The sequence below is a fragment of the Phocoena phocoena genome, chromosome 1 (genome assembly GCF_963924675.1).
Source record: "Phocoena phocoena chromosome 1, mPhoPho1.1, whole genome shotgun sequence".
Lineage (NCBI taxonomy): Eukaryota > Metazoa > Chordata > Mammalia > Artiodactyla > Phocoenidae > Phocoena > Phocoena phocoena.
Genome location: NC_089219.1, coordinates 9,597,589 through 9,612,460, shown reverse-complemented (window position 1 = coordinate 9,612,460; position 14,872 = coordinate 9,597,589). Strand labels below are relative to the sequence as shown.

General features: G+C 43.0%; 1 protein-coding gene across 2 annotated transcripts in view; it reads right to left on the bottom strand.

Annotated features, from left to right (window-relative positions):
• Positions 1-14,872, bottom strand: part of VPS13D (vacuolar protein sorting 13 homolog D) — a 239,477-nt gene that overhangs the window by 72,218 nt on the left and 152,387 nt on the right. For both annotated transcript variants that reach the window (XM_065885784.1, XM_065885795.1), the window contains 2 exons: positions 14,443-14,577; positions 13,140-13,307 (listed from right to left, as the gene is read on the bottom strand). In XM_065885784.1, the coding sequence (XP_065741856.1) occupies positions 13,140-13,307; positions 14,443-14,577 (303 nt within the window). The remainder of the gene's footprint in view (positions 1-13,139; positions 13,308-14,442; positions 14,578-14,872) is intronic.

The following is a 14,872-nucleotide window of genomic DNA, read 5'->3' as shown; positions in this document are numbered from 1 at the left end:
CGCATTTCTAGAAGGACAAGAAGCAGGTCCCACAGCTGCTGACCCCATTTCAAAGACAATGCCAGATTTGTAGCCAGAAGGCCTGAGTTTCAGAGCTGGCCCCACAGCTAATTAGCTGTGAGAACCTCACTGGGTCTCAGTTTCTCCATCTGTAATTTTAGAGGGTGAAAAGCTGGTCTTCGAATTCTTTCCCAGATCTGTGTCCTAAGAATTTCTACGAGGGTATCAGAGTTTGTGTTGAGGGTCCAAACCTGGGAAGAGCTGCCTTTTTGCCATGTTCATCTGGAAAGAGTGAGAAGAGCTTTAGGCTCAAGATTTATCTTGGGAGGAATACAAGATGGGCTTCAATGGAAAGGGAGCAGTTAAGAGAGCTAAGTTACCACATGAAATATTACTCAAAAGAGGCTTCTCATAGAACTCAATTTTTTAAAAAAATAAAACTGAGGTTAGACATTGTTCACGGTTGTGTTTTAACTTTTAAAGAGAAACAAGTGGCAAATTCTTCATTGTATTTAGTCCTAAGAATTTTTCTCTCTCTATGTAACATTCATCGAGGCACCTCAACTCGTCTTGCCAAATGATTTTTAAACAACCGTACTGCAGCAATCCTACAAACTTTCCGTGCTGACACTACTGGACACAAAATCCAAACAGGTAGGAAGCATTCCCAGAAACAGGCTGATAAAATCTACCTGGTTTTGCCCCTTTTGCTGTTTCTCAGTGATCCTGTGACTAGAGATTTTCGTGCGCATCTGAGATTTTAGAACCAACCATTCACACAACCCAGCATGGGTGCCAGCAAAGTAAGGCCCTCTCTTGTAAGTAACACTTTTCCACAGCTGTCTCCCCATGTCAGAAAGCTCCTCTGGCCCTCCGCCGAGGAGATTTATTCTGGCGGGAAAAGCAGTGGGCTTGGGAGTCAGGAGGTCTGGGCATCAGCCACTGGTGCCAACGCTCACTGCATGGTTTTGGCAAAACCATTCAACCCGTGTGGCTGCCTTTCCCATCACCTGCCCTGCTGGCCCCCTAGGGATGTTTCAAGGTTAAGTCATCTCACAGGCATGAAAGCACTTTAGTGCCTGAGGGGGGAAGGGTGCTTTCTAGAGCAGCAATGTGGTCTATGGAAAGAGCTTGGGGCCACAGAGGAGGCCTGCGTGCTGGTCCCCTTCTACAAGCTCCCTGCTAAGCCTCCAGGAGCCATTACCTTTGCTGTGACTCAAGTGGCAGTAATAACACTTGTACTCTTTCCTGTATGTCTGTAAAGATCAAACAGTAACAGGAGTATGCTACAAAGGTTAAATTTCCAGAAAACTAGCTCTTCTTTTATAACTAACTTTGACATCATCCTTGCCAATTTCCAAGTTACCAATAAAGGGAAAATAATCCAACTGGCCAAAATATCCTGCTTTGAAACATGACAAAGGCAGCAAAACTGAAACAATGGGCTGTTTTTGGAAGCATGCTCTGCTTAATTTTCATTTCAGTGAAAACACTGTAAGTCGCTGCTTCCAAACCAACGTGTTGTTACATAAATTCAGTGTGTTGTTACATAATGTTTACTTGAACATTTTCCTCTAATAAAGCAAACGGATATTTCCCATAAATATTATTTTATTTCATTAGATTAAGAGGGATTGAGGTTTCCCTTCTTCCCCCTATAATAGCTTCCCAAGGCTTCCTGCTACCTTGTGGAGCCTGGCCCTGACCCAGTAATGCACACCTGGCCTCATTCCATCCAGGTCCGTATCCTAGACCTGACTGATGGAGAGCGGAGAAGAAACAGGATCCTGGAAGTCAGCAGCCTTTTCCTGTCTGTATTTCAACACACAGACCATGACTGCATCTCAGTCAGCTTACAGACATGCTTGGGAGGCAAGTCATACAGAAACGTTTTCAAAGTTTCTGTTTACTCCACATAAAAACCATAAAATAGTTAATATAAAAATTCAGCAGGTGTTTCACGTATTTCATAACTATTTGTTGAATCTACACCACGTGAAAACGTCATACCAGACAAATGGGAGCCCACGTGGGAACCACCGGGATCCCCTCAGCTCTCTTACAATAAACATTTATGACTAGTCATAGGGACACTGGCAACAGCTGATGACAGTAAGATCTTCGCCTTCCAGGAGCTTTACATCTACTCCGGGATGCAAACGAATAAGCAGGCAATTGCATCAAACAGTTCGTCTCAAGCCGATCTCATCCTTGAGGAACAGAATAAAGTGTTATTTCCCCTTGGCCCCCACTGCACTTATCTCATGAAACTGCAAAGATTTTGCACAGATTCCCAGCTACAATACTTATTCCCTCTGTATTATGCCGACTTACTTCTGATCTGGCTTACCTGTTCCACATGCCTCAAAAAAAATTTTTTTTTAAGCTTTATTTTCTTAGTATTTGCCACAGAACTGAGCACCTAATTGACAATGGTAAGTGCTTGTTAAATGGATGTTTGGGACGTGCACAAAATGGTTAGTATTTTCCAAGGAAAAACATGGTCACTGCCCTAATGGAAGCACAAAGTGCTCTGGGAATTCAGAGCGGGGAGGACCTTACAGGGATCTGGACTGGACCTTACACACTCAGAGCCATTTGGCCAGAGATGGGGAGAAGGGCATTCCAGAGAGAGGAACGGTTATGAGCAACAGTGCAAAGATGAAGGGAGAACAAGCGTGACCGGGGAAAGAGAAAGGACCCGATGGCCAGCTTTCTGCCACTCTCTCTCTCTTCACTTCACTTGACTTCCCCAATTTGGCTCCTAGTTTTGGGGCTCATCTCCACCCTCCTCATGTGCCTAACTAGGAAATTTCCTTGTTCTTACAAATGGCACCGGAGGGCTTCCCCGCTGGTATTTAATAAAAAAGAAACGAGAAGCTGTCACTGCCATTTGCCTATGTGACTTAAGTGCGGTGCGTCTCTGCTACCATTTACTGACCAGTTGGGCCTTCAAGTCACCACTTCAGGACATGCTGAGCCCCCCCTTAAGAGTCAGGCCTGGACATGTCATCATCTGGCTCTGAGGAAAGCCAAGGCAAAGCCAGACTCTCACCCCTTCTGGAAGTGCCATCCTTCTTTCTTCCACCGTCTCTCTTATTTCTACTCACCTCCAGCGATGTAGAAAGCACTTATTGGAATGTCCTGATATAAGGTGAAATTTTTCTCCCTACCACCTCCGCTCTACAAAACGTGCTGCTCTAAGAACTATTCTCATCATGCTTTCTCTTTGTGAGCCCCCAAACATTTCACGTACATAGCACGTGGTTAATGAATGAGTCAATAAGCCTCCTTAGGGAAAGGTACATTTTTCTCCCCCCATGTTCTCTGAAACCCCCTCTGCAGGAAAAGTGTGCTAACACGGCTCGCACCACACCAATTACCGGAAACCCGAGTCTCAGGTGGAGATGTTGGTTTCCATAGTATCTGGTAAGATTCAAGAAGTACTGCCCAGCAATATTCTAGAAGTCAGAGGCCAAGGAAGGAGCCCAGAGCTCTACCACTTTCTGTCTGGCCGCCTTGGGCAAGCTGTTTACTTCCGCTGGGCCTCGGTTTCTTCCTGGTGGTGGCGGCAGTTGCAGGGGCAGTAAATAAAAGCGTCACCTGCTTTCACGCTTATAGACGGGATCAGAGATATCAGTCCTTCATCAACAACTGGAAATCAAGACAGATATCAAGTGGCATTATTATTATTCTAATAAGGGATTATTAAATTCTAGTGAGTTAACCTTACTTCTCCTTCTCTCCAAGAAGCAAAGCCCGGGTCAGGTCAATAGAACTAATCAACCACAGAACTCTCAGGACAACACATCATCCCCAGCGCTCTCCATCCGGCTTCTTAACTGCAGCAATGTGTCACTAAGCGTCTGAAAGCCAACGTGCCAGCAGAACTCAGAGACATAAACACCTCTACAAAATGTGAAAAGCTGTATTTCAGAGTAAGGGGAGGTGAGCAAGGAAAGAAAAGGACTTATTGGAGAGAATGAGTTTATATTCTGCCATCAACTGATAGTGGGAAAGCACAAGTCTCCCTACTTTCATGACCTCTGTGCTGAAAACCAAATTTTAAAATGACATCCTACTCGCTTAGAAACACTTAAAGTAGTGAAGTTTAGTAAATGGCTTAAGGAAATTACCATGTGACATGTACATTTAGAGGAAGCTGGCTATTGGAGCACACACTGAGGTGGCCTGAAGCTCTGGTCTGCTCCCCCGTCAAAGCGGAGAAAAGGCCTGAGTGTGCAAATCAAATTATTTAAATCTGAATAAATCTTGGGTTAAGCACATCAGGTGTGTGAGAAGGTACAGCCAGCTTCCTCAAACGATTTTAAGTCACCTTCTGTTTCATTAAGGGAAACTCAATCTCTTTGTCCCACTTCAATCCTTTTACACAAGATTAGGGATTCCCCGATAGTAAAGATTAATTCAGCAAGACTGGAAATTACAGTTGGAAAATCCCAAGGTCCAACACAGAAGGGAAAAAAAAGTTGGGAATGAATGGAGCTTCAACTGCTTGTGTTTTAGCTTCTACAACGGCTTGGGTTTGGTAGAGGGTTATGTCTGAGAAGCTGCATTATGCGGAGGAAAAATATACAGACTCCCAAATCACTTGTCCCTAAAACTTAGGACTCCAATACTCGTTATTAAATTTCAGTCAAGGTAACTGACCATTGTGGTCTCATTTTTCTCATCCGTAAAACGGAGATAATCCTTCCTTCCTTATAGGGTACACGTGAAAATTAAATGAGATAGCATCTGTAAAGCTCCTAGCCCTCCTTACCTGACATACAGGAGCCACCCAATAAATGGTGGCTACACATCCTTTTCTGACTTTTAAGGATGATATTCCAAGGAATCCCCTATTTCTCCTAAGAAAACACTTTGATTTAGCTTTTCTTCAAGATGGAGAGAGACGACAATTACAGGGGAGAAAGAGGTACAGAAAACCAAAAGGACCTTCCAAACAGAGTGAGTGTTCTGACTTTTTACTGCCAAGAATTAGAATTTGATTTGTTCATGTGTTTATAAAAATGGGTTACAGTTTGTCTCATTTAAGCTTGTCACAATTTTTCAAGAAAGGCCGAAAACTGATAGGAACAATACTGAAACGCAGAAAAGGGAGAACTACCACATCTCTGGGGTAACCAGTCAACCCAAGAAAAGCCTGAACATATTATTCTTTTACTCACCATGTTTACACTAGGGTAGAAAACCACTACTCTTTGGGGGCCACAAATATTTCCTGTCTTTTCAATTTAGCAACTGAACATACTTTTCCACCACCATAGACTGCAGTGTAGGAAGACAGAGTGAATTCCTCTGAAACATGAGATGTTTGGTCTAAGGAGATAACTAAAGACCTGACTCTTAGCTGAACTACTACTAAGAAATGAAGACAAGTTCTAAACTTTTCCAATCTTTCTGTTTCAAAAACAGAGAGTCAATGGTGGTGTCATTCCCTGCTACTTCTGGCCGAGCTGCTCAATTAGGGTGGGACAAGAGGACAGCTAAGCCCCACTCACCAGGCTCCTTCATGAGCAAGGCTGCTCAGTGGAGCAAGGTGGGGACTGCCTGGGAATTCTGGCCACTCATGGGATTCTCATGCCTCCACTTCACCCGCCCGCCCCCGCCCAACACACTTCCAGTTCCCGCAAATATTTGAGGTTTGACCAAGTTAGGATAGGTCACTGCTGGGTCATTCAGCATCTAAAATTTGCCTCTAACCAAAAAGAGCTCAGACTAAGAGAATCATTTTAGTATTCAAGGTTATCAGAGGAAAATAAAACAAAAGCTCTGCTGCCAAGAATTTGAGTCATTTCTCTATATACAACAACTTCAAGGCACCTCCTCTTGGCTGGAAAAGAAATCCCTTGGGTGACTTATTTCGGATCAAAGTCTTTCTGAAAATAGAAAACTCTACATTTTCTAAGGGATAGATCACTGTCTGAAGTGAATTTCATTTAACTTAAAGTTTTATGCCAACTTAAATACACTAAAACCCCAATGCTTATAAGAAGGCATTCACCTCTTAGTTGCTTATAGGTACATGGAAAAGCTATTATGGGGATATCAGCTCAACTATAAAATGGAGCAGTCATACATAATGACAAAAACAGATACAAGTCATAAATTGCCTTTTCCCCTTCGGAATCCATGCAGGCAGGCACTCCAGTACATTCTTTTGTGCAAAGATAAAACTTTTGCCTTGAATAAACAGTGGCTTAGTCTCATTTGAGCCTTATAAATAGACTGCCTACAACACAAATACAAACAAATGCTGTTTATCTTAAACAAAAGGCAGATGGACCCCTCTGCCCTCAACCAGGTCACAGTATATATGATAGGAGGCTGGCCAGTGGCAGGGGCTGGCTGAGAATCCCTGCGTGCAAGGACATGAAGTCAGTTTCCACTGGATCACTGCTATGCCCCAAAACTGGTTTCCTGGGCACAAAGGGCCAGTGAAAGGTTCTCTCGGAAGGGAAGTGGCTCCGCCACATATGGCACCCCAAACAGAGACCAAAGAACAAAATACCAGCTAAAGTGCTAGCTAGGTTTTCTACTGAACTATGCAAATAGTCTCAATTTCCCTCTCTCTCTTCCTCACTTAACTTGCTTGTATTTATCTTCAGACGATTTTCCTAAAAGCTATCGAAATTCATTCCGAGTCGAGGCAGGGCTCTTTGCTTTTCTCATTGTTGTTTTTATTTTTTAACATATAGAGGAATGTCTAGAACAAATCAAGCAGTTAGCAATATCTCCAAAGTGCAACTAAAAATGAAAATTCAGACGCCATTGCAGAAGATCAGGTGCTGGCTCCACAGGTTCCTGGTTGACCCTGGGGAAGTCACCTTACCTCTCTGGGCCTCAGTTTCTTCACTTATGTACTGGGGCTAATACTGCCTGTCCTATCTATTGACCAGGTTATTCTGATGATCAAATGATATCACATGAGCAAAACCACATTTGCAATCACAAAGGGTCTTACTGTCTATAAAGGAGCTGGCGACGGTCATAACTGATCCCACACAAGAATGACCACAACCAGCACCATTTCCTGAGGGCCTGCTTTGTGACATAGGTGATGTGACAGCAGTCACCTTACAAGCTAACCAAGTGACGTCAAATAATAAGCTTCTGGTGGGAAGCTAACAGTAAGTAACTTTTCATATTCTCTATAGTGCCTGGAGGAAAGCCTCACACACACAAAGGAGAGACATCACAGAGGGGAAAAAACAAGGCCTTTAGAATTAGCTGGACTTGGTTTCATACTCTCCCTGTCATTTCCAGTTGTATGACCTTGAAAAAATTGTTTAACTTCTTTCCTCATTTGAAGGATCGAGATTAACATACACAAGACAATGTACGTAAAGAGCCTATCACAAGGCCTGACAAAGAGAAGGTGCTCAACTAATGTTTATAAGTGAGTATGTTTTCCATAATGAAGCAGGGAGTTTCAACCCTGTTCCTGCACCTTTTTCCTACTAATGCTCTTTGCACCAAGAAATATATGAAGCTATTAGGTCTTTATCCAATTCATAACAAACAAAACTGATTTAAAACAATAAAACAATGGCTAAAGCTATATAGGATAAAATGTATTAACTAAAACTGACAGAAAATTCGTATCTCCTTGACAAAAATTTAGATCTGTAGCATTTGAGCTGGGAAATCTGGGCTTGGTAGAAATAAATGCTCTAAAGCCAAAGAGAAAGAAAGAAACCTATCATACAATTGTAAAAGTTATCAGTAAAGCTAACCTTTAGTGAACAATAAACCATGAATTCTAATTCCATGAACAACAACTGCCTTTGATGAAAAACATTTAGTTGAAAACAGGGAAAATTATTAAAATATTTGCATTCATAAGCGTAGAGTCAAAACATAACTGAGATCAAAAAAGTACCGAAGACCAAAAGCATCCTGTATCGCCTTGACAAAGACACAAAGAGAGGGATGGAAAGTAGGACAGAACAGAGCAGAGGTTCCATTAGTGATGATCAAAAGTGCTCCTCTCCTTTGCTGGAAGAAATTAAGTACGCTATTGTCTTTCTTCCCTTAGGAAGACCAGATGACAGCTGTACAGAGAAAACACTCAGATTCTACAGGGGCAGAAAAGAGAATGGAATCATTTGTTCTACTGTTAACATCTGAGATTTTCTTGGTTCGAAAAGAACTCTTTTTAATTTTAAGAATAACTATGTAATTTTTCTGTAAGTATATGAAAATAATCACAAAATAATCATAGACAGAAGGGAAATGAGAGTCTATCTAGGGAAATTTGTTCAATGAGTATCTCCCCAATTCTCTGGCTTTCAAAGAGGTTCGAGGGTCTTGGAGATACTCAAATGACACTCAGCTGGGGAAAAGCGTGCTCTTTTCAATTCGTGCGGCAGAGGGAAACTGCTCCTCTGACATGGTTTTGGAATTTGAAATGCTGTGCTTTTCTTAAATAAAGCATATTCCTAGAAAGGATTCCAGAGGCAATCATCCTGTCATGGCCTTAGGAATACGATCAGATCTTTGAGGGTCTACTCAAAGGGTTAGAGCCATTTCACCAAGATCCAGGCAAGGAAGTCATGGGATAGATGCTCACAGCTTGGAGGCTAATCCCTAAATCATATCACCTTAGACCTGGAATCCATAAGCTGATTTCTGGGGTTTGGGGGAACAGAAGAAAAGGCTAAGAGAAACAAAGGGGATAAAGGGCATAGATTACCTCCTAGTTCTGGTTCCTTGATGCTAATATGAAATAAATTAAGTAACAGTTTAAAATGTAATGAGAAATTCCAGAAGTGGACATGGTAGACCTGAAATTAAAAATTTGCTGTGAATAATTCACAACATCTACCCACACACAGCTGAGACCCGCAGGTCTATCACCTTCTTATGTGACAGAGTGAGTTCCCTTTTAACTTCTCGCTGGGTTTTTACATCTTCAAATCTTTGGCTCCTCAGGTCAGTGGGACAGGGGAAATTACCACCACCTTCTCATAGATTTAAAAAAAAAAAAATTCCCTCAAGATCAACAGAGAAAAAGATTATTTAAGTGTAGGAATGGGATTAGAACCCAGGTATTCTGACTACCAAGTGCCCTCAATGCTCAACCCTATGTCTACAATAATGATTATCTCTTGGGAGGCATGAACCTCTCTGACAATCCAATAAAAACTTCAGATCCTTGCTTCAGGAAAATACACATATATACAATAATGATAATTAGTTTCAAGAGGTTTATGGGGCTTCTCCACTACATTCAAAGCCTATTAAACCAAGGTTACAGGACTTTCCTGGTGGCGCAGTGGTTGGGAATCCGCCTGCCAATGCAGGGGACGTAGGTTTAATCCCTGGTCCGAGAAGATCCGACATGCCACAGAGCAACTAAGCCCATGCACCAAAACTACTGAGCCTGTGCCCTACAGCCCAGGAGCCACAACTACTGAGCCCGCGCACCTAGAGCCCATGCACCGCAACAAGAGAAGCCATCGCGATGAGAAGCCCGCGCACCACAACGAAGAGTAGCCCCCGTTCGCCACAACAAGAGAAAGCCCGCAGGCAGCAATGAAGACCCAGTGCAGCCAAAAATAAATAAAATTAAATAAATAGATAGCTAGACAGCTAAATAAATTTATTTAAAAAACAAAACAAAACAAGGTTACAGCCCTTTGGTCTTTGCAGCCAAGTGGGGCTGGCTGGCTGGGGCTCGGAGAGGTGCAGTTCTGTCTTGTCTGACCCCGCTCTTTAACCACTGGAACTCAGGCACTCTTTAAAGGGATACTTCCCACAGGCCAACAGTTGATTACTGTGGTCATTTGCACTTCCTTAAACTCTTCTTGTATACACAGAAAAGCAAACAAAACATTCCCCCAAAGCAACATTAAAGGTCTGATTTCAACCCACAAAACTACAAGAAAATGGAGATCTTTGGCCAAACGGCATACATGCAGAATCACAGATGACCTGAATGGGCATTTAGCTGACAGACCTGGCTTTTGAAACTACCATTTCCAAAATGAAGTGGTAATTTTAAGTCTCTTTGTTTTCTCGTGATAGATATATGGACTAATTGTTATAACACACCCAGGGCTCCTGGTATCAAAATAAATTACATAGCAATTCCTCTGAGCAGCAGTCTGTGACGCCAATACTGATTAGCTCATAAAAGGCAAGAAAAAGCATGAAGAAGGATGCCAACCACATGGGGAGTAGGGTTCCCACTCAAGAAGCCTTGGGTCCTGGAAAACAGTACCCTTATGCAAATCCAACAAGATAAAGCATGATATCCAGCGAGACACAAGATCACTGCCACCCAGGCCTTCATATGGATTTGGGAGTGAGGGTGGAGGTAAGGAGTATGCTGCCCGTTCCTTCTGCTTACGGTATATTCTCATACTGACCCTCAAGGTTCAAAAACAGCTTTCCAGGGGAAACAGAAGAAGGTGACGGATGAGATGTCCCCGAATGACAGAGAATAAAGAAAGCGCCAACCCTTTTCACCGGGATGTTGCAGAGAAACTCTGGAGAAACCCACACAAGGTCTCACCTGTGTAGAGCTCACAGGCAAGTTAAGATCCCGATGTCTTCATTCTCATCCACAAGGGTAGCTAGAGGGCCCTAACAGCCAAACTGGCCCACACGGAGTGTGAATCTCCCACTCTCCGAGCCTGAGACCCTCCTCTTCTGTAGACTATAATATACTGGCTTTCACTTCAAGGGCATTAATGGTATCCTGGTGGCTAGAGTTTGTACATTTTACATTGATGTAAACCTAAGAGTCAAAGTGAAAACCCATTTCTCTTGTTCAGTTCATGTTTTACAAAGTTTTCATAAGGTCATATCTCATTTTATTCTCATAGTAAGCTATAAAGTCAGGGCATATTCCAGGCTGAGGAAGGCCTTTCAATAAACCATAAGTGCCTTTTTTTTTTTTTTAAACGAAAACAAAGCCCAGGGGTACAAAAATAGGGAAAGGAATTATAAAACCAAAGGAACTTCGTCCTATGTTAATTAGAGGGTTTTTTTGTTTTTGTTTTTTTTTGTGGTATGCGGGCCTCTTACCGCTGCAGCCCCTCCCGCAGTGGAGCACAGGCTCTGGACGCGCAGGCCCAGCAGCCATGGCTCACGGGCCCAGCCGCTCTGCGGCACGTGGGATCCTCCCAGACCGGGGCACGAACCAGCGTCCCCTGCATCGGCAGGCAGGACTCTCAATCACTGCGCCACCAGGGAAGCCCCTAATTAGAGTTTTAAAAAATTAAGTAAAATCTTTAAACTGAGCATTTACAACTAAAATTTTTTAATTGAAGTACAGCTGCTGTACAATATTATATAAATTACAGGTGTATACAAGTAAATATTTTAACTGCATCTGTTTATATCAAGTTTAGTAGCAAAAGAACATTGAGGAATCTGTGCCACTTTTATGTCGCTGTCGGGGTGAAGGTCCAAGGGCAGCACAGGCAATGATTCAAGGCAGAAATGTACACACTCATTCACACTATGACCCAGAGTCCATTTCCAAACCATGATTTAGAAAGTCTCTTGCCTCTCTACCTTTCACCGTTTCTCTAAAAGTTAAAGAGTGTTGCCTGTTTTGAACCACAAGCCAAACAGTACCTTTTGTTCTGGTTTATTGTAAGTCCAGCAAAGGCATACCTCTGAGAGACTGTGGGTTCTGTTTCAGATCACCACAATCAAGCGAATACTGCAATAAAGTGAGTCACACAAATATTCTGGTTTCCCAGTGAAGACAACGTTAAGTTTACACTACACTGTCGTTAGGCGCACAACAGCATGATGTCTAAAAAAATAATGCATACGTCTTAATTTAAAAATACTTTATCACTAAAAAATGCTAACCACCATGTGAGTCTTCAGCGAATCATAATCCTTTTGCAATATAACATCAAAGATCACCGATCACAGATCACCATAACAAATATAATCATAATGAAGAAGTCTGAAATATTTCAAGAATTACCAAAATGGGACACAGAGACATGAAGTGAGCAGATGCTGCCGGAAAAGTGGCGCCGACAGACGCGCTGGACACATGGGGTCGCCACAGACCTTCAGGCTGTAAAACACGCGCTATCTGCGCAGCGTAAGGAAACGAGATCTGCCTGCATTGAAAAACCTGATCTGACTTAAGATCCAGCAGCTCTAGAAAAGAGTCTGGAAAACAGGAATAAATTCCCAACTTACACACATTATTACCAAGAATGCTATGCAACAGAGAAATGTTGCATTCAACTCTACCTCCTTACCTGCTCATCAAGATAAATTCCTACGTGGCACCTGAAAGGCTCTCTACGGTGAAGCCACCATCCTAGTGGCCACGGCACAAGTGCACCTATGACTTTGCTACAACAACGCTCTATGGTAGACAAGCAGGGAGCACAGGCGCTCTCCCAATGCTGGTTCATTCGTGAAAAGGTCAATCTCTAGAAGGAAACTCTGTCGAGCTGACAGGAAGGGAAGGAAAGCAGAGTCTTTAGACACCTTTTGCATGTTATCAAATAGCAACCCCCCTTCAACTACATTCACCTTTTTCCAGCTTCACACGTAAAATCCGCTCCTGCCAAAAATTAAATGATGGAATAACAAGATGTCCACCAAACAGGAAGCCAATGAACAAAAAAGCCAGCTACACAGCAAGACACAGCAGAATTACACTGCTGTCTTTCCGCTGCTGGACTCAGATGACTTAAAGGGTTGCTTCGCTCTAGAAGGCCGTACCACAGTTTGGACTTTATCCTGTGAGCTGTGGGTAATAACGGGTGGATTTTGGGCGGGAGAATGGCATGATCAAGTTCTATGTTTTATAAAGGGAGTTCATTCTGGCGGCATTGTGGGAGCTGCAGTGGAGTCAGGGGGCAGGAGGCTACGGCAGTGGTCGAGGGAAGAGACAATCAGAGCCTGGATGAAGGCAGTGGGAACGGAGAGGAGGAAGGGGAGAGAGTGCAGAGGAGCACTTGATGGCCTGGGGCCGGGTTACTGGAGGTGCGGGAACGGCAGGGCACATGGGTGATGAAGCCAAGGCCATGTATGTAACTTCTCACAACCTATTAACTCTAAAAGAAGTTACAGTAATGTAGAGGACTCCTGAGGCTAATTACAATGGAATTTCACCTCTATTTCCTTACCTTGGCAGCAGAATTTGATACGCCGTGTGTAACATTTCTGATAAGGCCCCCAACATTTCCGTACTTTATCAGTCCAGTCACCCCTTCAGAAACATCATTCAAAAGCCCCATGGGATTGCCAAGGAAGTCCACCGATCCCAGGATTCGAGCTGCCTGGCTGAGGAGTTCCTGTCAAACAGAGCAGGGAAAGAAGAAAACCAGCACCTGTTTATATTTGCAGATCGACCATCCCAAGCAAAAAGGTTAGAAATCTCTCTTGTCCTCCGTTCCCACCAACACCAACAATCACCCTTTAATTCTCATCAACTGTGAGCTCCTGCCCTTCGTGAGCTCTGCCCTAAACCTCTCCCAATACTCTCAGTACTCTTATACTCTTCGAAGCCATTCAGAAGAAGAAAAAAAACTATGAAACAGGTAAGACTCTTTACAAATACTTATTAGTATATATAGCACACTCTCCTTTCCATCGCTCTACAAATAGGGAATTAGCCAGCAGCGGGGAGAGTTTGAAAAGGAAAAGTGAGGGAGGAAGCAGACCTGGAGAAGCTGGAGACCCCTCAGAGTCTGCCGAGCGGGTGGTGCATAGAGTGGGCACGTTCAGATCTACTCAGCAACCCCCCACTTCCTGTGTGCCCCCGCTGCCTGACTCCACAGTCCAGGGATATCCGCTATCTCACTCTCCTCACAGTGCAGTGGAAATATCACCGGTGAGGGAGGTCAAGGGAGGAAGCAAAGAAAGAAAGGGGGGAGATAGGAGGGAGGAAAGAGAGAAGGGAACACGCATAGGATACACTTTAACTCTCACAGCAAATAAATTTGATATGATCTTGACCCTTCTAGTCATCGAAGAGTACGTCTTGGCTTTAGATTTTGGTCTTTGCAGTCTGGATAATAAATACAAAATGGAAAATATCCAACTTGATAAAAACTTTTTAAGTTCGGCTCTAGGGCAGGATTTCATAGGCTCCAAGAACACTGATGCGGTCACTGAAAGTAGGCCCATGCCTGGCAAACAGGGTTCACATTCACAGTCTTTTGCGTTGTCATGAAAGCCTCAATTAAACCCTTAGGATTGTGACTGATCTAGTGGAAGATTATCCGTTCATAAATTGGATGCACTGTTTCAAGAGTTTCATGATGTGCGTGGACTTCATGGGCTGTGATGTGAGCCATAACACAACAATCAGAGCTGAAATGTTCATCTGGGTTGTCAATAGTGACATGTCAGTAACCAGAATTCCCAAACAACTAAAACAATCATTCTGCTTATGCTCCAGCCACTAAGTACTGCTCCAAAGCTCACCTCCTGGAAATGTTTGAGGATATCATTGATGATGAATTCCTTGGTCTCATAGGGATGTACCCGAGTGAACGGATCCAGATTAATCACGGCATCTTCAAACCGAATCAATGGAAATCCCAAGGTGCTTTTGAGGGCCTAGTTAGGGGGAGAAAGGCAACGATATGCTTTAGCCATATGGTGGCCTTCCAGGGTACTGTAATTCTGAATTCCATGAAAGCTACAAGTCAAGTCAACTTTCCAATGAGAATCAAGGTTATGATATTCGTAAGTAAGGATTTTCCCCTGTAATTATAAAAGTAAAATATTAGGAAGATATATAAAAATATATAGATATATCACTCAAAGTAACATATATCACATAGAAATAAACACTCTTAGCTTTACAGCATAATCTTTCTGGTCTGTTTTGGATCTGTATGTCATGTTCTAC